Here is a 23,622-nt window from a genome sequence, read left to right as displayed (position 1 = left end):
CAAAATGGAGAGGGTACAGAGGAGATTTACTAGAATGTTGCCTGGGTTTCAGCACTTAGGCTACAGAGAGAGGTTGAACAGGTTGGGTCTTTATTCTTTGGAGCGTAGAAGGTTGAGGGGGGACTTGATAGAGGTTTTTAAAATTATGAGAGGGACGGACAGAGTTGACGTGGGTAGGCTTTTCCCTTTGAGAGTGGGGAAGATTCCAACAAGGGGACATAGCTTCAGAATTGAGGGACAAAGGTTTAGGGGTAACATGAGGGGGAACTTCTTTACTCAGAGGGTTGTGGCTGTATGGAATGGGCTTCCGGTGGAAGTGATGGAGGCTGGCTCGATTTTATTATTTAAGAGTAAATTGGATAGGTATATGGATAGGAGGGGATTGGAGGGTTATGGTCTGAGTGCAGGTAGATGAGACTAGGTCAGGGAGAATGGTCGGCGTGGACTGGTAGGGCCGGACAGGCCTGTTTCCATGCTGTAGTTGTTATATGTTATATGTTAAGAAGGTCCCATCACCATACAAATCATTAACAGTTCTGATACCCTTATCAAACCAGGCTTGAAAAGTAAAATCAGTACATGATGGTTTAAACAAATAATTGCGATGTATTGGAGAATACAGGGATGGCCTTGTAAGACCAAAGTGTCTCCTGAATTGCATCCAGATCTTTAAAGTGTGCGTAACGGTGGGCATAGAACAGGCAATAGAGGTAAGCGGTAAACCTGAACAAACTAAAGAGCAAAGAGAGTACTGGCACGAGGACAGCTCCATTTGTGCCCAAAGAGGAGTGTTTTCCAGATTAGACCAGTAGAGAAGCTTCTGAATATTACATGCCCAATAATACTTAAGGAAATTTGGAAGGCCCATCCCCCCCATTGACTTGGACTGCTGGAGATACTCTTTCCTGATGCGCCGTGGTTTGTTTCCCCATAAAAAGGAAGATATGGTCTGGTCCAATTTTACAAAAAAGCTTCCCCTAATAAATATTGGTATATGTTGAAAAAGGTATAAAAATTTTGGTAAAGTAACCATTTTAATTAGGCTAATGCGACCGGCCAGTGATAAGGGCAGAGTAGACCAACGGTTAAAATCTTGTTTACAACGTTCTAGTAAGGGGAGAAAATTTGCATTAAAAATATGGGAGAAGGATTTAGTGATGACAATGCCAAGGTATTTAAACCCACTATCCATGCGCTTAAAAGGGAAAAGTGAATGAGGCATTCTTGTGGCTGCAGGGTTTATCGGAAAAAGCTCACTTTTCTGAATGTTCAGTTTGTACCCGGAGAATCTACCAAACTGCTCAAGCATAGATATAATAACTGAAACGGAAGAGTTGGGGTTAGATATAAATAAAAGTAGATCATCCGCGTACAAAGACACTTTGTGGGTGACCCCCCCTCTGACAATGCCTTCGAACCTAACCTCGCTACGGAGCCAGATAGCCAGAGGTTCTATGGCGATTGCGAATAACAACGGTGATAGAGGACAAACTTGTTTAGTACCTCGTTTGAGGGGAAAGAAAGGTGAGTATAAGTCATTAGTGATAACGGAAGCTACAGGGGCTGAATATAAAAGTTTAATCCATGAAATAAAATCTTCATTAATCCCCATTTTCTGAAGTACAAAAAAAAGATAGGTCCACTCTACCCTGTCGAAGGCCTTCTCAGCGTCCAACGAGAGGACAATTTCAGGGAGTTCAGAAATTGGAGCATGAACTATGTCCAACAGGCGCCTTGTATTAAAAAAGGAGTGCCTCCCCTGGATAAAGCCTGTTTGGTCCGTTGATATTAAATCTGGGACCACATGTCGAAGACGGTTATAAAGGACTTTGGCCAAGATCTTTTGGTCCACATTGAGAAGAGAAATTGGTCTTCTGCTACTACACAGAAGCGGGTCCTTATCTTTCTTAAGCAACAAGAAAATAGAGGCTTGAGACAATGTCTCTGGCAACTGGCCTTTCTGGAACGACTGCAGACTTATGTATATGGACCAAACTTTGATAGTCCACTGTTCTTTAAGAAAATATTTAACTGCATTCCGGAAATGGCACAACATAATTTAGTAATTGGAGGAGATTTAAATTGTACTTTAGATTCCTATTTAGACAGATCAACAAGACAAAGGAAAACCAAATCACATTCCAGTGACTTATTAAATGCATATATGGACACTAGTAATATTAAAGATGTTTGGAGAGTGGAAAACCCAACTGGACGAGAATACTCATTTTATTCACCTGTACATAAAACCTATTCAAGAATAGATTATTTTTTGGTCGACGCTAAACTTATCTCACTTACTTATAATTCAAAATACCATAATATTATAATCTCAGATCATGCACCTTTAACATTCATGATTAAATTAAATGGAATGTCCGAGAAACAAGCATATTGGAGATTTAACCCACAAATTGTGAACGAAAAGTCATGCCAGGAATATATTATTAAACAGATTCAAATATTTTTTGAGGCAAATGACAACCCTGACACACCTATTTCTCTTATGTGGGAAACGTTTAAAGCGTATGTTCGAGGTACATTAATTTCTGCTCAAGCTTTTTACAATAAAGAGAACAGGATTAAGCAACAAACATTGGAAAGTGAAATCAAACAACTAGATATAGAAAATGCGAGAATGCCATCTACTCTAAAATATAATAAAATTGCGGTATTGAAATATAAATTAAATAAAATGTATTCAGAACAAGTAATAAAACTCTATCAAAAAACAAAACAATTACATTTTGAATTTGGAGACAAACCACAAAAACTATTAGCACGTCAGTTACGAAAAATGGAAGGGGAAAAAATAATTCATAAAATTAGAACAGAGACAGGAGAATTATTAAAAATGCCCAAGGACATAAATGATAGATTTCTCCAATATTATCAGAGCCTTTATTCAACTAAAACCGTAGCACAATCAGAAGGAATAGCAGACTTTTTAAAAAAATGTAATTTAAAAGGTTTAGATTCAAACGATAGAGAAGTATTAGAAAGGGAGATTACGACAAAGGATATTGAGGAGTCTATTGGTTCTTTAAAAAATGGTAAAGCAGTAGGACCAGATGGTTTAGGCTCCGAATTTTATAAAAAATTTTATGATTTGCTTAGCCCACGTTTACATAGACTGTATGAGTATATATATACTCAACAGAAACTTCCAGACACTCTAAATGAATCTATAATAACACTCATTCCTAAAGCTGATAAAGATCCGGAAGATCCGGGATCATACAGAGCAATTGCACTTTTAAATACAGATCAAAAAATTTTAACTAAAATACTAGCGTATAGATTAAGTACAGTGATGAATAAATTAATACACCCTGACCAAACAGGCTTCATTCAGAAACGATACTCATACTATAATCTAAGAAGATTATTTAATATTATATATTCCAAGAGAATTATTAATGAAGATCTAGCAATAATCTCACTTGATGCTGAAAAAGCATTTGATCAGGTTGAATGGTCTTATTTATTTTCGGTGATGGAAAATATGCAGCTAGGGGAGAAATTCTGTACATGGATAAAACTGTTATATACAAATCCCACGGCCAGAATATTTACAAACCAAAGGTTGTCATCGAAATTTAGCCTATCTAGAGGTTGTAGACAAGGATGCCCGTTATCCCCATTATTATTTGCGCTTGCTATTGAGCCACTGGCAGAAAGAGTTAGGGGGCATCCGGAAATACATGGATATAACACAAAGGACACAGTGAATAAAATTTCTCTATACGCAGATGACGTATTAATTTACATCACAAAACCAGAAATTAGTATTCCAAACCTATTAAAGCTAATAACCCAATTTGGTTCATTTTCAGGATACAGAATAAATTGGAATAAAAGCGAAATTATGCCAATAAGGGAACATAATAAACAGATAATACAACAATTTCCATTTAAAATAGTAAATGAAAAATTTAAATATCTAGGTATCTATGTAACTAAGATATATACATCATTATTTAAAGCAAATTTCCCCCCATTACTGAACAAACTACATAAGAATATTCAATATTGGAAAACACTCCCTATCTCAATGGTTGGCAAAATTAATGCCATAAAAATGATTTTTTAACCGCAAATATTATACCTTTTTCAGACAATTCCGATATATCTGACAAAAAACTTTAAAAAAAAATTGGACTCTATTGTTAATGATTTTATCTGGGATTATAAGAATCATAGGATAAACAAAAGACACTTGTGTAAATCAAAAATAAATGGAGGCCTGGCTTTACCCAATTTTTTGTTTTATTTCTGGGCAGTTAATATTAAAAATATGAATTTCTGGTTGGAAGAAATAGATCATCAACCAGACTGGTTAAAAATGGAAAAGGAAGATTGTTTACCTTTTGATATTGGTTCGATATTATTTGCTACGTCTAAATTAAACAAAAAAATTTATAGGGAAAACCCTATAATATTTAGTGCTACACGAATTTGGAAACAATTAAAAAAGACATTAAAATTAGATAATTTATCACTTTTTCTTCCAATTGTGAATAATCCTTTGTTTAAGCCTTCATGGGTAGACGGGGGTTTTACACAATGGAAGGATTATGGAATTAAAAATATGGGACAACTTTATAAGGAAGGCACCTTTCTGACATTTCAGGAGTTGCAACAGACTTATGGTCTTCGTGGAAATGATTATTTCAGATATCTTCAACTTAGAGATTATGTAAAATCGAACTCCCAAAATTTTCGAATTAGAAATTCAGAAATTCTTGATGAATGTTGGAACAAACATCCTAATACAGAAAAATTAATATCTTATATATATAATATCTTATTAGACAGTGACATTCCCTCCACGGACTTATACAGACAAAAATGGGAAAAAGAATTAAACCAAGTAATTACGAAAGATACTTGGGAAGAAAGTTTGCAACATATACATCAGTGTTCACTAAACGCCAGACATTCTCTAATACAATTTAAAGTAATACATAGGTTACACTATTCAAAAACAAAACTACATAAAATTTTCCAACATATCTCACCTAAATGTGATAAATGTCAACATTTAGAAGCTACATTATTTCATATGTTCGCAAACTGTATAAAAATTAAAAAATTCTGGGTAAATATTTTTAGCATAATATCTAAAGTAACCAGCACACAATTGGACCCAGATCCAAAATTAATTATACTCGGAATATTAGAATTAAATCAAACATTTAGAACAATACAAAGAAACTTTATGGATTATAGTTTAATAACGGGAAAAAAATTAATTCTAAAATTTTGGAAAGGCCCTACGGTCCCCACAATCAAAATGTGGATTATAGAAATGACGGAGACCTTAAACGTGGAAAGAATCAGATTTTCCCTGTTGGACAAACAGGAATTATTCATTGGAATATGGTCTCCTTTTATTGATTATTTAAAGGGTCAGAATGGTTCAGCACAGGAACCTGACTAGCACTCGGACTAAAGAATGGATGAAATGCTATACTTTGAAATGTACGTATATATCTCGAATGAAGTTTTTGTTATTTTAATAAATTTTTCCATTCTTCTTTAACTAACTTTTTCCTTATCTTTATAATTTGTTTTTGTTTTTGTTTTTATTTTGCTTCTCTCTCTTTTCTTTCTTTACTTCATCTATTTCTTTAGTTCTATCTAGTTTTAAAAAAAAAAGGGGGCAAAAGGTATTGGAGACAATATAATAATAATTGACAATATTATCAATTTAAAAATGTATGACTGTAAAGATGTACCTATCTCCAATAAAAAATTTATCTCAGAGACTTATGTTTATATAAAATTACATTTTAAGATTCAGAGGATCAGGTTTAATTTCAGATTTCAAGCCAAGTTCTGGCGAGAGATATGATACGATGGACAACATAAAGCCAGCGGGCTAGATATGAAGTATACATGGGCCCTCAGCTTAGGGCATTACTGAACATCCCTGGACTGTCTGGTTCTTAAGTTCATAGGTTCTAGGAGAAGAATTAGGCCATTCGGCCCATCAAGTCTACTCTGCCATTCATTTGTGGCTGATCTGTCTTTCCCTTTCAACCCCATTCTCCTGCCTTCTCCTTAAAAATATCGCCTAAATCTTCGCCTTAAAAATATCTATTGACGGCCTCCACAGCTTTCAACATCCTCTGACTAAAGAAATTCCTCCTCATCTCCTTTCTAAAGGTACATCCTTTTATTTGGAGGCTATGGCCTCTCTGGTTCTGGACTCTCCCACTAGTGGAAATATCCTCTCCACATTCACTCGAACCAGGCCTTTCACTATTCATATTGGTTCTGGGCTGGAAGGAACGGTTTGTTGTGTCTGTATCTGACCTCCAGTGCATTCTGTTCTCCTCATAGAAACATAGAAACATAGAAAATAGGTGCAGGAGGAGGCCATTCGGCCCTTCGAGCCTGCACCGCCATTCAATATGATCATGGCTGATCATCCAACTCAGTATCCTGTACCTGTCTTCTCTCCATACCCCCTGATCCCTTTAGCCACAAGGGCCACATCTAACTCCCCCTTAAATATAGCCAATGAACTGGCCTCTCGGATTCCGTGTGGTGATTTAGTCTGTGTGGATGTGCTCTCACCAAAAATGCTGATGGGTTGCTATAGGATTGCCAAATGGCCAGCAGTGTTTTCCATATAGAGTAGACTAGTGAGTGACGTGGTGCAATTAATGCTAAAGTCTACAATGATATCGATCCCTGTTTATTCTTGCAATTTCCATTCAGAAAGCATTAGCCTTTGTCCAATAGATGATCTATTTAAAACTTGGACTTTTATTATTTTTTGTTTCAACATTCACAATATTGCTCAGGGTGTTAAACGTTGCATCTGGACTGTAGACTGGACCGTGTTCTGGGACAGAGCAGTTGCCAAGCTGTGATGCATCCAGATATGATACTTCCTCTGATCCATGTGTGGGAATTAGGAAGAGTGGCTGCAACACTGTGCCATTCCTGTAGATCTCGTCATTCATTTCCATTTTGGCGATATGTTCTGAATTCTTTGAACATGCCTTCCTCCCGTCGCAGAAAACTTATGAGGATGTTGCCAGGACTAGAGGGTGTGAGCTGTAGGGAGAGGTTGAATAGGTCGGGTCTCTATTCCTTGGAGCGCAGGAGGATGAGGGGTGATCTTATACATGTGTATAAAATCATGAAAGGAATAGATCGGGTAGATGCACAGAGTCTCTTGCCCAGAGTAAGGGAATCGAGGACCGGAGGACATAGGTTCAAAGTGAAGGGGAAAAGATTTAATATGAATTTGAGGGGTAACTTTTTCACACAAAGGGTGGTGGGTGTATGGAACAAGCTGTCAGATGAGGTAGTTGAGGTTGGGACTATCTCAACATTTAAGAAACAGTTGGATAAGACAAGTTTGGAGGGATATGGACCAAGCACAAGTGGGACTAGTGCAGCTGGGACATGGCTGGTGTGGGCAAGTTGGGCCGAAGGGCCTGTTTCCACACTGTATCACTCTATGACTCTATGACTCTATCTGGAGGTTGTTAGTTTCAGAAGTTAGTGTTTTCATCTGTCTATTTGTAATTCCTTGCCTTCTGACTGGATCTGCAGACTGTGCTAAGCCAATGCATTTTCTGTGATGTTGGTTTCAGTTGAGAGGTAGAATATTCTGATGATAGACACAAAATGCCGGAGTAACTCAGTAGGTCAGGCAGCATCTCCGGAGAAAAGGAATAGCTGACGTTTCAGGTCAAAACTCTTCTTTAAACTGAGAGAAAGGGAAAAGGGTTTCAACCCGAAGCACCATATATTTCTTTCAGCCAGAGATGCTGCCTGACCCGCTGAGTTACTCCAACATTTTGTGTCTATTTTCGGTGTAAACCAGTATCGGTAGTTCCTTCCTACACAGGTAGAATAATCCGTCACATTGAATGCATTGTCACAGCCAGTGGCTTCAGCAAAAAAATATTTACTTTAATACAAATATATTCTTTATATGGAAAAATTTGGAAATGAAAATCATAGTACAATTATTGTCTACAAAGTAGAATCCAGATTAAAATAGTCTTTAGTACATGACACTCTAGGCTGCCTTATTCCACTGAATTTAACTTTTACCTGATCCATTCTGTGTATTTTTTTCCCCATTGATTCTAGCCCTTTGATGTATAATTGTAAAAGGATGCTAAATAGCCACCTAATACAAGCTGTGTTTCATGACATAAAACACTAAGCTTTTGAGTTGAGTTTAGTTTAATTTATTGTCACATGTACCGAGGTACAGGGAAAACTTTTGTTGTGCACTAACCAGTTAGCAGAAAGAATATTCATGTTTACAACTGAGCCATCAACAGTGTCCAGATACAGGATAAAGAAAAAATAGTTAAAGTAAGAAATGTTGCTGTTGGAGTAGAGGTTTAAAAGAGTGGAGCGATTGTAATGCATGATTGCAGATCCATTTTTGGGACCAGCATGCCCTGGCTTGGGCGCCATCTTGGAAAAACCAAATGGATGTTGGAATGGGGATGCAAGGTTATGAATTTGTCCCACATCAAAGATGTTTATGCCAATTCCTCACTTTTGTAAGTGCTGCATTTTGAATAAAGACCTTAAACTAAAATCTGGTGTACTTCCTTCAAAGAATTTAATGGCGTCCTTTGATGCATCCTTTGCCAATCCTTCCAAGAAGATCCATCTATATGGTGACTTTGTTTTCAGAGCTGTGCTAACAGTTCAAACATTCAACTATGAAACATTGGAACAACTCGTTTGCTTTCGATCTCTGGGGTCTAGTTAGTTGGGCACATGCTTGGCGTTTAATAGGTTTCTGTTGTTGATTTGTCTTCTTTTCTTATCTTGTTATATTATCCCAATGTGCACGATTGAAAGAGATCTATAGAGATGTCAATAGAGTATACAGAAACTGTAAGTTATAGAGGTTACACCATTTAACCTGCGAATCAAAACATTCAAGGCACAACTTATTCTATTGATACATTTGTTAACCTAAAATATTTGGATAAGGAGTCAACCATTAGCACTGAGATGCAAAAATTGTCACCAGTCACTGGGTTGTGACAACATTTTATTTGCTAATTTCAAATTCTCTTTCTAGTCTTTCTCTTTTGGTGATATATCAGTTCTGTGATCACTCCTTTGCCCAATTCCCATGTGAAGCGTTACCATGGCATTTGTTTTCATTCTCCTGTGTTAATAATCAGCTTACTTCACTGAGCTTAGAGACCAGTTTTTAATGGGATCACATGCACTGTGCACCCCAGGGAAGAGACGAGCTACTTCATTAGCAAGACTTCAGGTTTATTCGGTGCTGATGCGGAGAGACTATGACATCATCAGCTCTAAATAGTATTAGATACAAAGTTGGGATAAAATAATCTTTAACAACCAGTTTTATGGACCTGCCACCTCTGCTGCTGAATAAGAAGGCACAGAAAATGGTGGAGTTGCGAAACACGAAGAAGGCTGTCAAAGAGTATAGCAGATTGTAGATCAGATTGATTAGTAGGACTAGATGTTACAATCCCTACAGATACAGATATGTGCTGATAAATGGCAGACTGTCACACTAAATTCTCTTTCAAGCCACAGACACACACACCCACACACCCACACACACACCCACACACCCACACACACACACACACACACACACACACACACACACACACACACACACACACACACACACACACACACACACACACACACACACACACACACACGCGGATATAAAATATTGTTGAGGGGGTGTTTTTGCACACAGAATCTGAAACATACTGCTGAGAAGATGGTGGAGCTAAATACTCTCATAACCTTTAGGAAGCATCTAAACTAGGGCACTGGAATCACAAACGGCGGAGAAGGCTAAGGACCAGATGCGGATTAATTGGATTAGTGTAGGCAAATGCAAAGGTTGTCATCGACTTGGAACATCGGAACATGGAACAAACAGTACAGCACAGGAACAGGCCCTTTGGTCCACTATGTCTCTGCCGAACATGATGCCAAGTTCTACTAATTCCTTCTGCCTGTACACAATCCACATCCCTCCCTTCCCTGCATATTCATCTGCCCATCTAAAAGCCTCTTAAAAGCCTCTGTATACTTTCTCTTCTGGCCCTAACTGTATACTTTCCACTGTCATATCTGCTTAGACCACCACCTAGCACATTCCAGGCACCTACCATTCTTTGTGTAAAAAAGTTACGCAGACACAATATTCCAAATTTGGCCCAACCGAAGTTTCTAAAAGCCGCAATATAACTTCCAGACTCTTATCCTCAATTCCCCCACTGATGAAGGCAGGCGTAACATATGCCTTCTTTATCACTCGATTGCTACTTTCATGGAGCTATAGACTTGGACCCCAAGATCACTCTGTACATAGAAACGTAGAAACATTGAAAATAGGTGCAGGAGTAGGCCATTCATCCCTTCGAGCCAGCACCGCCATTCAACATGATCATGGCTGAGCATCCAAAATCAGTACCCCATTCCTACTTATTCCACATATCCCTTGATTCCGTTAGCCCTAAGAGCTAATTCTAACTTTCTCTTGAAAACAGACTGGGAATTGGCCTCCACTGCCTTCTGTGGCAGGGAATTCCACAGATTCACAACGCTCTGGGAGAAAAAGTTTTTCCTCATTTCAGTCCTAAATGGCTTACCCCTTATTCTTAAACTGTGACCCCTGGTTCTGGACTCCCCTGGAACATTTTTCCTGTATCAGCACTGCCAGCACTGTTCTGGCCCTAACTGTATACTTTCCCTTTACCTTGGACCTCCCAATGTCCAACATGTCACACTTGCCCAGATTAAATGCTATCTGCATTTCTCTGCCCGTATCTATAACTGATCTATACCCTGCTATATTCTTTGACAACCTTCTTCATTGTTTGCAACTCCACCAATTTGCAAAGTGTCTTTTGTAAACTTTCTACATTTTAGTCCAAATTATTTATATATGTATCATAATCAATAGAGTTCCCAGCGCTCGAGATTGGTGTTTCGTTAGAGCATTCGTTGTACAAACTGAGAACAGTAGCCACGGTGGCGCAGCGGTAGAATTGCTGCCTTACAGCGAATGCAGCGCCGGAGACTCAGGTTCGATCCTGACTACGGGCGCCGTCTATACGGAGTTTGTACGTTCTCCCCGTGACCTGCGTGGGTTTTCTCCGAGATCTTCGGTTTCCTCCCACACAACAAAGACGTACAGGTATGTAGGTTAATTGACTGGGTAAATGTAAAAATTGTCCCTAGTGTGTGTAAGATAGTGTTAATGTGCGGGGATCGTTGGGCGGTGCGGACTCGGTGGGCCGAAGGGCCTGTTTCCGCGCAGTATCTCTAAATCTAAAATCTAAAAGTACTCTCAATAATAAAAAGAGGAAATATTGCAAATACCCAGCAGGTCAGACAGCACCTAAGAAGAGAGAAATTGCTATTGAACTCTCAATTGAACTAAATGCAGCTGGGATGTAAAACGGGCAATATACAGGGCCCAGTCAATTTGCCGTTGGTGATATTGGATTAAAATTGCTTCCCTAAATATGAATCGCATTGGAACTGAAAACTGTAAGGTTTCCGTAGTTGTAGTTTCCTGAACGTGTGATAAATCAACGATGGTTGATCACATTGAAGAAACAGTCAAAAGTGGGATGATAGACAAAAAAGGTCGGAGTAACTCAACGGATCAGGCAGCATCTCTGGAGAAATGGAGTAGGTGATGTTTCGGGTCCGAACCCTTATTCAGACTGAAAGATAGAGAAGGCCAGAACAGGGCCGACAACAGATAACCTCAGGAAGAGTGGAGTACATGATGGCCCATTGCTGACTGGGGAAGATGTGCTAATGACAGGGATACAAGGATGCGAACAGTGGAACTGGAAGGACTACTAGGATGAGGGAGGGGAGTAGAGAGGGGGAGGGAAGGAATGCAGGAGTTACTTGAAATTAGAGAAATCAAGTTCACAAGTTAGAGAAGTAGAATTAGGACATTCAGACCACCTATTCTACTCTGCTATTCAATCATGTCTGATCCAAATTCCATTTTCCTGCCTTCTCCCAACAACCCCCCACACCCGTTCTAATGAAGAATTTGTCTATCTCTATCTTAAAAATATCCACTGACTTGGCCTCCACAGGCCTCTGTGGCAATGAGTTCCACAGATTAACTACCCTCTGACTAAAGAAGTTCCTCCTCACCTCCTTTCTAAAAGAGTGCCCTTTAATTCTGAGGCTGTGACCTCTGGTCCTAGACTCTCCCTCCAGTGGAAACATCCTTTCCACACCCACTCTATCTCTGCCTTTCATTATTCTGTAAGTTTCAATGAGGTTCCCCCCCCCCCCCCACCCCCCAACCTTCTAACTCCAGCGAGTTCAGGCCCAGTGCAGTCAAATGCTATCAACGTTCATACCATTGGGTTGTAAGCTGCCCAAGTGAAATATAAAAGCAGGAGAATGTCACTTGATCCTCAAGCCTATTTAATAAGATCGTGGCTGATTGAACAACACTTTATATTCCGACGCTGGAAGAATTATACTGCCTTGGGATTGACAATTCCCTGAGCTCCAATTGTTTCCACAGGTTTATACCCATTCTGTTGAGATTGACAGGATACCTACAGTGTATTTTAAAATGGTTAGAAAAACAAGTTGCAATTTTGGGTCCAAAGTTGCAATATTGCTTGGAGGACAACATTCGGCCATGCACACCTCTGGCAAAAAACTGTTGGCAGCGATGATTGGAACACGGCACAACTGGAGACGTGACGAGCCGTGGGAGGAGTCTGTGCGTGCATGGGAGTGGGAAGGGAGAGAGCCAGGGAGAGAACGCAGGTGGAAGCCTCCCAGGTGAACGAACAGCAGCCTCGCAAACAGGTTCATCTCTGGATGTCAGTGGGAGCAGCCCGAGCCACGGGGAAAAGAAGCGCAGGAGGGTAGGGACAAGGCAGCGTGACCCCACTCAACAGCCTGGACAGCCTGAGAGAAGTGGGGAAAAGTCTCACAATATTGCGGTCCATGTGATGGATAGGATATTAGCCGTTGCCTTGGCTCTGTTCGTCACTGCAGCCCTAGGGCAGGAAGCTGAATTTTACAGCTGTAAGTAGATCCAACCTCATTTCTATACACTTATAACAATGCAAAATCTCACCGTTCAAATACTTTTGACCGAAGGTAATTTCTTTCTTTAGCTTTAGTTCTCACACCTTGGTCAATGCTCATGGTTAAAGGTGGGGTGTGGGGATAGAACTAAAGCACTGTGAGATGTTAAGGATGCTTACGTTTGTTGTAGCTAATAGATCGTTTACAGCAAGTGGGGGGATGGGGGGGGGGGGGGGTAGAAAGCCAATGTGATCGCTGGCATTAAGTTCGGAGGGGGTTCGCACTGGTCAGCTGAGGAGTGGGGTGTTAGGAGACATGAACCTCTCACTAGGTCTTGCTGAACTGTCGTTAGGTAACACAGAAGAGATCGCCAGCCATTTTGCACAGGTGTGTGTCGATGTTAGGCGTGGGCAGGGAAAGCACCATCCCCACAGTGGAAGAATAACCTCCAGCTCCTACTCCTAATTTCCCCAGTGGATTCGGAAAACCTATCTTACCTAAGAGCTTCAGAATATTTTCGTTTGATTCCCAATGTGGTACTGGCAATGATTTTCTGTTGATAAGCAGCAAACATTTACCAGTCACATGGAACTGGTTCAGCAGGAAGGAACCGCAGATGCTGGTTTAAACCGAAGATAGACACAAAAGGCTGGAGTAATTCAGCGGGACAGGCGGCATCTCTGGAGAGAAGGACTGGGTGACGCTTCGGGGCGAGACCCTTCTTCAGACTGCCTGTCCGAAGACACAGTCTGAAGAAGGGACTCGACCCGAAACATCACCCATTCCTTCTCTCCAGAGATGCTGCCTGTCCCGCTGAGTTTCTCCAGCTTTTTGAAGTGGTTGTGATCTACCAATGCACAATTCACGTCACTGATTGATTTGGTATTTAATTTTTAGATGTTTATGTCTATGTATTCAGGATGAATAATGGCCTTCACATCCATTCAGTTACAGCCCGGGTCCCTGAAGATTCAGTTCCCCGTATCAACTCTTTCCTGTCTACACCTCTGCGAAGCAGTGGTGTTGGGGAATCAGACAATTGCAATCATTATCTGGTCCTTTCAAAATTCTCAGTGACAATGAGTGGAATCTCAGGAGAATCCAGCCCCATCTTGTGATATGAGAAGGCTAATTTTTTTCTCACAAAAAAGTTGGCGGTAAATTAAGGTTAGAATTAATCTGATCACCTCTTCTTGTAAAATATATAATGCCTCCATTTCACTTATTGGCTATAAAAAAGCACGGCTGCATTTCATGAAATGGTGTCGGTTATGAAGCTGTGATTTAGACTTTAGACATATAGAGATACAGCGTGGAAACAGGCCTTTCGGCCCACCGAGTCCATGCCGACCAGTGTGGACCCGTTACACTAGCACGATCCTACACACTAAGTACAATTCACAATTTTACCAAAGCCAATTAACCCACAAACCTGTACATCTTTGGAATGTGGGAAGAAACCGGAGAACCCGGAGAAAACCCCCGTAGTCAGATAGTACCCGTAGTCAGGATCGAACCAGGGGCTCTGGTGCTGTGATGCAGCAACTCTACCTCTGCGCCACTGTGATATAACTATATTAGCCCGTATGCAATAAGCATGATATCCAGAAAGAGTTTTTTCACTTTATCTCAGTACATGTGCCAGCATAAAGCAACATCAATACCATGTATATGCAGTGTCGTAGCTTCCATATGTTTCACGAGGCAATGTATGTTCAAAGATATTTTTGAAGGATGTTACAACAGCACGGCATACTTAATCTTATATAAGTGCAATTCATGCGAATGCATTTCCAGAGTTCAACAGCCTTATATATTACTGCAGTTTTGATCTGGAGGACTGAATGAGAACTATTGGTACAGCGGATTTCAAATCCCATCATGTCAGCTGGAGAACTTAAATCTAGTTACTTAATTAAATAAACCAGTACATTAAAAAGGCTGGTATGGTGCCCACACACTAACAGGTTGCCATAAAAACTCAACTGGTCCAATGGTTATACAAGTCTGCCGTCCACACCCAGTCACAATTTCTGTTATGTGATTCCAGACCCATTAAAAAAAGTTTGACACAAAATGCTGGAGTAACTCAGCGGGACAGACAGCATCCCTAGATAGAAGGAATGGGCGACGTTTCGGGTCGAGATCCTTCTTGACTTGTAATGGTCTTCCGAAATGGCCGAGTCAGCAGTTTAGTTCAAAATTACTAGTGACAGACATGTTGCCAGTGAGCCCCACTAAGGACAATTGAAAATAATTGCATACAGCGTGGACGTTTTTCTTATCTAGAATACTGCTCATTTTCAGGAGTCAGTGGAAAGTTATATTGCCATGCTTTCCAGGGGTTATTTCCACAGGGAACAGTCCCTTTGAAGCACTTTAATCTGTTGAATGTGAAGGTTCATGTAGTGGGACATGGGGACATGGTGAACCACATCCTAGTACTTTTGCCACAATATCCATTCTTTTTCGTTTCGTTTAGAGATATAGCGAGGAAACAGGCCCTTTGGCCCACCGAGTCCGCGCCGACCAGCGATCCCCGCACATTTACACTATCCTTCACATACTAGGAACAATTTACACTTATACCAAGTATACAAACCCAAGCCAATTAACCTACAAACCTGTACGTCTTTGGAGTGTGGGACGAAACCAAAGATCTCGGAGAAAACACACACGGTCATGGGGAGAACGTATAAACTCCGTAAAGACAGCACCTGTAGTCGGGATCGAACCCCCTTTTCTGGCACTGCAAGCGGTGTAAGGCAGCAACTCTACCGGTGCGCCACCGTGCACCCAATGCTTATCGTGTGGTATTCTCTACATTGGAGAAACCAAGAGCATTTTGCTATTTATTAGCTCAGCGGAGCACCAGCTTGATTTGCCTTAAAAGCAGTTTTAGTAAAATAAAAACGGATAGAACTTCACCTTTATGCATTAATACATTCAGTTTCAAACTTTCCATTTCTAAAAGGTGGGCTCCATTCACCCAAATCGATTGAAAGGCTTCTGTCTTTTTGTAATCTCTTCTATTCTCTTCCAGACAATGGACTTTCTCAATCCTCGTACAACTTGTGCTCGCACTCTGTGAAGCGCAATGTCACAAAGACTGTGACCTACATCAAATCATTCATCACGCATGAATCCTGTGGAGGTTGGAACCCATGGAAAATTTGCCCAAGGCAGATCTTTAAAACACTCTATCGTAGCACCATCGTGGAATCAACTGAAACTCAGTTTGGCTGCTGCAAGGGTTTTGAGCAATATGGTCATTACTGTGTACTACGTAAGTACAGAAGAAATAAATAAGGGCTTGCCTATCTACGCAACGTATAGTCTCATTACATAACGTAAAATGGTGTTTCTCAGGGACCTTGATGCCAGTTTACAGAGATAACGCAAGTTCCTAAGTTCACCAATTCCAGGAGTAGAATTCGGCCATTCGGCCCATCAAGTCTACTGCGCCATTCATCTATCTTTCCCTCTCAACCCTCATTCTTCTGTCTCCAGCCCATAACCCCTGACACCCTTACTAATCAAGAATCTTGATTCCACCTTAAAAATATCCATTGACTTGGCCTCCACAATGAATTCTACAGATTCACCACCCTACAAAACTATTTTTATGTGTGCCATCTGTAAGCATCCTATCCAATCTTCCAGACTAGCCTACCATGCAGAATCTTGTCAAAGGCCTTACTAAAGTCCATATAGACAACATCCACTGCCCTGCACTCATTTATCCTCTTCAAAAAACTCTATCAGATTTGTGAGACACTATATCCCACGGACAAAGCCTATGCTGACAATCCCTAATCAGTCCATCCCTATCAAAATGCTGGACATACCTGTCCCTAACAATCCCCTCCAACAACTTTACCCCCACTGACGTCAGGTTCACCGGGTTGTTGGTCCGTGGCCTGTCCATGTTGCCCTTCTTAAATAGCAGTGCAACATTAACCACCCTCCAGTCTTCTAGAACCATCCGTGGTGAAAGATGATGCAAATATCTCTGTAATAGCCTCCAGAATTTGCACCTCCTCCAACCTCACCTACTGTATCCGTTGTTCAAGATGTGGACTCTTGTACATCGGCGAGACCAAACGTAGACTGGGTGATTGTTTAGCTGAACACCTTCGCTCAGTCCACCTGGACCTACCTGATGTCCCGGTTGCCAAACACTTTAATTCGCCTTCCCATTCCCACACTGACCAATCTGTCTTAGGCCTCCTCCATTGTCAGAGTGAGGCTAAACACAAATTGGAGGAACAACACCTCATATTCCGCTTGGGCAGCTTACAACCCAGTGGCATGATTACTGATTTCTCTAACTTTAAGTAACCCCGGCATTCCCTCTCTCTCCATCCCTCCCCCACCCAAATCGTACCTGCTTCCTTCATCATCATTGCTTTTATGCATATCTTTCATTCATTTGTTCTATATCTTTCCACATCACCATCCATACCTCTCATTTCCCTTTCCCCTGACTCTAGTCTGAAGAAAGGTCTCGACCCAAAATGTCACCCATTCCTTCTCTCCAGGGATGCTGCCTGTCGCACTGAGTTACTCCAGCATTTTGCGTCTGTCCACAATTTCCTCGTTAGCTTCCCACAAATCTGAAGATGCACTTGGTCAGGCCCTGGGGATTTATCCACCTTAAAGCACTTAAAAAAATGTTAGCACCTTCTCTTTGGTAATTCGTATATGGTCTAAGATATCATAGCACTAAAGCCTCAATTTCTCAGCTTGCAAGATCTTTTAGTCGGAAAAAATAGATAAGAACTATTCAGCTAATAACTCCTGGACCACAGATCTGCTGCCTGGAGTCCTCTCACCTCTTGCAGTACATTCTGCCTCACGGGATGCTCCTCAGGTGAGGAGGATCACCTCCCTTTGCCAGGTGTACAGGAGTCCATGAGGTCCAATGATCTCTTCTGCGCAAAGTACTGATCTGGGCAGGGTGACAATGTGGGTGGCTTCACAATTCTACACTACATTCAGTTCCAATGCAACACCTGTTATTAAATATCCATTGTGACTTAGCTTTATAATACCTATTCAACACATTTCCCAATTTGAAATCTACTCCCCACATATTTAAGAATGTTATTATTAGTTATTATTAGAATGGTATTAATCTATGTGCAAGATTCTTCAGTGCAATGATGCGACGTAGAATTCTTTGGAATATTGCTGCACATGTGATTATCTAATCTATGGCAATTAGAAAGTAGAACCCCATGTATTTGAAAAAAAAAGAAATGTTGCTGAATATTATATTTAAGGCATTAATTTATTTGAAATAAATGGTTTTAATAGTCTTATGAGTGGATGTCAGAACTTTAAGAACAATATCGGACATGAGGGGTACAAGATGGCGCTTAAAACGTGCCGACTCTTGTGTATGGACTGAGTGTGGTCCACTATCTTACACTTCTAGACTTAGTATTATTGTGCCTGATGGGCAGCAGGATTGTCACTGAACTGTATGTCAAAAAAGAATACCACTGTACTTAGGTACACGTGGCAATAAAGTACCATTGACCAATTGAATTGATGACAAATGGGTCTGGTGTTTATTTTGTAGAAAATATACAGTTTCATCTCAGTGCTAAGGACATTGGAGGTCAATGATGACTGCTTGTTTCATTTTCCAGCTCTGAATGAGACCGAGGTGTTTGCTTTGCATCCGGGAACATGTCCCACCAAAGAGAACGCAACGGGGAACCAGACTTGTAGATGGGACACTGACTGTCCAGGACTGCAGAAGTGTTGTATGAAGAGTGGGGAATCAGTATGCACCTCACCAGTTCCAGCAGGTACAATATATTACTGATTGGTACCTTCTCTCGCTCTCGTTCTTTCTGCTATCTCTCCATTTCATCCTACGTTGCCCAAGGGATATTTTCCCAAATTATCTTCATTAATTTCTCCCGAGTTGTCCTGTGTACCTGTGATAATTCAGGGGTGTGAATCAGCAGGCCATGTGAAAACAGTAAAAGTCCAAATGGGCCATTGGAAAGATGAGGAGAAATTGGTCTACCGTAACTTGTGAATTATTTTCATTGGTATCTGCCAAAGGTAATTGGATAAAAGTTGTAAGTTTAGTTTCGTTTAGATCAGAGATACAGTGCGGAAATGGGCCCTTCGGCCCACCGAGTTTGCACCGACCAGCGATCCCCGGACACTAGCACTATCCTACACATTGGGGACAATATACAATTTTTACCAAAGCCAAATTAACCTACAAACCTGCATGTCTTTGGAGAGCGGGAGGTAACCGGAGCACCCGGAGAAAACCCACGCGGTCACAGGGAGAACGTACAAATTCCGTACAGACACCGCCCGTAGTCAGGATCGAACCCGGGTTTCTGGCGCTGTAAGGCAGCAACCCTACTGCTGTGATGAGAAATGCTGCCTGGATCTTGTCCTCTGAGTAGAAAATGTTTGGGAGACAGAGGATTCATGAAAACACCCCCTTTTAATTATTGTAGGAAGGAACTGCAGATGCTGGTTTAAACTGAAGATAGACACAAAATGCTGGAGTATCTCAGCGGGACAGGCAGCATCTCTGGAGAGAAGGAATGGATGACGTTCCGGGTCTCGACCAGAAACATCACCCATTCCTTCCCTCCAGAGATACTGCCTGTCCCGCTGAGTTACTCCAGCCTTTTGTGTCTCTCTCCTTTTAATTATATTTACTCAGTTCTGAGCCAATTGTTTCGACTTGTGTTGGGTGCATCTCGTCTGCAGCAGCATCTACCTCCACTTTGCACCACAAGACTGTTCAACCAGACAACTGCACCAATTACCCACAAAGGTCAACAATCCTGCTAATTAACAGAAATCAGACAGAGTCTCAGTGGAATCTGCCTTGTGACTTTGTCACTCAATCGTCAGTGGGGACCGAGAATGTGGTAAACACGGCAAAGATGCATATTATACCCACGGGAAAGGCACCCACTATATTTTAAACATATTTGGATATTTGTAAGGCAGAGATAGATAGATTCTTGATTAGTACGTGTGTGAGGTGTTATGGGGAGAAGGCAGGAGAATGGGGTTGGGAGAGATAGATCAGCCATGACTGAATGGCGGAGTAGACTTGACGGGCCGAATGGCCTAATTCTGCTCCGATCACTTATGACCTTAGGACCTTATATTTTCATTTTGAACTCTCTTGGTGCCATGGACTACTGATGCAATGCATGGCATCTATCAGGCAATGAATAAACATCTCCCATGCTGAAGCATGCTCCCATGTACAACATTATAACAGCTGCTCTCTGAAATTCATGACTGCTTTAACCGAGATTTTTCACTTGGCTTAGTTTAGTTTAGTTTAGTTTCGAAATTTAGCACGGAAACAGGCCCTTCAGCCCACCGAGTCCGCACCTACCAACGATCCCCGCACATTATATCTCCTACATTGTATCTCCTCCATTACCAACCCCAGCAGCACATTCAAAGCACTAACCACCCGCTGTGTAAAAAACCTTTTCAACCCAAAAGGGTGGTGGGTATATGGGACGAGCTGCTAGAGGAGGTAGTTGAGGCAGGCACTATCGCAACATTTAAGAAACGTTTAGACAGGTACATGGATAGGACAGGTTTAGAGGGATGTGGGCCAAATGCAGGCAGGTGGGGCTAGTGTAAATGGGACATGTTGGCCGGTGTGGGCAAGTTGGGTTGAAGGACCTGTTTCCATGCTGTCTCACTCTATGACTCTAAAGGTAAAACTATTTCAGGAGCACAAAGGTCTTATTTTGCAGACTTCCACTGCTGAATTGATCCAATGGCAAAGTGCTCAGGACTAATCTCCTCAATGAAACTGATGTGATGCTGTAACATGTGCAAGGATACTGGGTACATTCAGATTTATTTTCCCAGATGTTTTACTGAAACTTTGTTAGTGTTTGAATGAATTAACAGACACAGTCGAACACAAACAAATTTGCAAAATAATATTCTACAGAATAATTCTTATAGAAAATACCATCATATGAAAGCAGAAAAGAAATCTAAGCAACATATAAACAAAGAACTAGACATCAGAATGTCAGGAGGCACAGTGGCACAGCAGTAGAGTTGCTGCCTCACAGCGCCAGATATCCAGGTTCGAACCTTACTAAGGGTGCTGTCTGTGTGGAGTTTGTACGTTCTCCCTTTGACCGTGTGGGTTTTCTTCGGGTGCTCCGGTTTCCACCCACACTCCAAAGATGAACAGGTTTGTTGGTTAATTGGCTTCTGTAAATTGTCCCTAGTGTGTAGGATAGAACTAGTGTATGGGTGATTGTTGGTTGGCATGGACTCGGTGGGCCGAAGGGCCTGTTTCCAAGCTGTATCTCAAAACTAAACTAAACTAAAGTTTAAGAAGTAGTTTCATTCATGCAGCAAACATCCTTCACCAGAACATTACTGATTTGTTGACTGAGTGTCTGTGCAGGTTATCTTAATTAAAGATATTTCTTGGTTCGTCTTGTTACAGTGGATGAAGGGTACTTCAATTTGCTGATTGGAGTAAAGCAAGAGCTTGAACAGACCGAATTGGAATTGATGAATCATCTGAGATTTTTGCATTCGGTGGTACGTCAGTTGTTTATTCATTGTTATTTTAATAAATCGTTTTAATTGTCCTTCTTCATATCTGATTGCAATTCTTTCCCTCACTTACCACAAAGACCAACACTTTAGTCCATGACACCTTGGTATCTGGATCATGCCGACCAAAAGAAAATTAAGCTATTGGCCCTGATTTTGAGGTGATAATGATAGTGAAACTCTCAACACTGAGACATTTCCAGAGTACAATTAACAATGAAAATCAAGAAACTCATGTCAGCAATTACTTAATATTCTACAGTGTTGAAGGCTTTGTTCACAGAAATCCTTTAAAAATCATTGAGATGACATGATCTTCATCGTGGGCTGGTACATAACTTCAGACTTTTTGGTGTTAATGGAGAGAGAGATAGTGAGGCTTTAACAACAACTAGGCCTTAAGTGGAGCACCAATAGACACCTGTCCCTAGAATATCCCATCAAGACCTGTGAAGCTATTTTTTATTTTTAATAGAAATTTAAAAATTATTAAGATTGCTGGAATTTAAAAAAAATACGTATCAGTAAAACATTTGAAAATTAAAACAATTCAAAGAAACCAAAAGTCATGAGAACACTAAGAAATAATTAAAATAGGTAAAAATATGTAATATATGAAAAAACTCCTTGACTACTTGGTGTTGATACTCAAGGTCTCGGCAGTGGACCTGAATGAAAACACTATGGTTGTTACCAACCTCATAAGGAAATATGCGTAGGAATCCATTCCCTCCAAGACCATCCTTGTGTTCCCTAACCAGAAGCCTTGGGTGAACCAGAAAGTTCATCATCTACTAAGGATCAGATTCCAGGCATTCAGGTCTGGTAATACAGGATCAAATAGGAAGTCTAGGTAGGACCTGGATAAGGCAATCAGAAAAGCAAAGAGACACTTTCATTCCAAACTGGAGGATGAGGATGTTCGGCAGCTGTGGCAGGGGCAAATCTGGGCAAGTGATAGAGACCCAAGAAACTGCAGAGCAAAACAAAATGCTGCAGCAACTCAGTCTGAAGAAGGGTCCTAAATGTGGGCCTGTTGCCAATAGCATGATATATGTGTTTTTACTGTCCAGATTTGCCCCATCTCACTTTACCAGCTTTCTCTCTACCCTTTCTGTGTGGAAAGTGTTGCAAATTCTCTACTACATCCCTCCAAATCCATATGCAGATCAGCACATAAGGCCTATAATTACCTTACACGTGTGGGATTGAATGCTAAAGACACCATTCAATCCATGTGATGCATTGCCTGAATTAATAATTTTTCATTCAAGGTGGCAGAGACAGTGCGAACATTGACTGTGAAGTGGTCACAAAGCAGCTGTTCTAGTTTTTTGGCATGTTGCTGACACATCTGCCTTTCATTACAGGTGATCGGGGTTCTGCATTCATTAAACTGCTCCATCTATCACCTCCATACCCAACGAGATGGAGAGAACAAAGCCCTTTCAAAGCTTTTGCTTGGCACAAGACCGCCAACAACATTGGGGATTATATCTACCGAGCTCCAGAAGGTTTTGATAAACATTGATGAAATTTGTCACTTGGAAACGAAAGGTAAATTTCAACATATTTCATTTTCACATACACAGTAAACCCTTGTTTTAACGGACCTGTTTATAACGGATTTCAGCTATAGTGGACGGACCTAGCAAAGGTATAAGATTAGGGTCCTTTTCGTATCTAGTGCAAATTAAAATATCTCAATGTGTTTTTTGCAAATGTATTTCCCCTCCATCCTGGGGATTCATTCAGTAGGAAAAGGCAATCTTCCATATGGATGGATTACATGCAAGCAGATAGGAGTTGGCCTTGGCATTATGTTTGGCACACACATTGTGGATCAAGGGGCCTGTTCCGATGCTGTACTTTTCTATTAAAAAAAGACACAAACCCATCTATTCCTCTCATGATTGTATAAAATCATGAGAGGAA

The 23,622-nt window shown here is 40.9% G+C and overlaps 1 protein-coding gene across 1 annotated transcript in view; it reads left to right on the top strand.

The window, feature by feature from the left end:
- Window positions 1-23,622, top strand: part of umodl1 (uromodulin-like 1) — a 97,050-nt gene that overhangs the window by 11,284 nt on the left and 62,144 nt on the right. The window contains exons 3-6 of the mRNA XM_078408599.1: window positions 16,130-16,372; window positions 18,744-18,905; window positions 21,575-21,672; window positions 23,058-23,244. Of these exons, the coding sequence (XP_078264725.1) occupies window positions 16,130-16,372; window positions 18,744-18,905; window positions 21,575-21,672; window positions 23,058-23,244 (690 nt within the window). The remainder of the gene's footprint in view (window positions 1-16,129; window positions 16,373-18,743; window positions 18,906-21,574; window positions 21,673-23,057; window positions 23,245-23,622) is intronic.

The sequence above is a fragment of the Rhinoraja longicauda genome, chromosome 12 (assembly GCF_053455715.1).
Source record: "Rhinoraja longicauda isolate Sanriku21f chromosome 12, sRhiLon1.1, whole genome shotgun sequence".
Taxonomy (NCBI): domain Eukaryota; kingdom Metazoa; phylum Chordata; class Chondrichthyes; order Rajiformes; family Arhynchobatidae; genus Rhinoraja; species Rhinoraja longicauda.
This window is presented reverse-complemented; position numbering and strand designations above follow the sequence as displayed.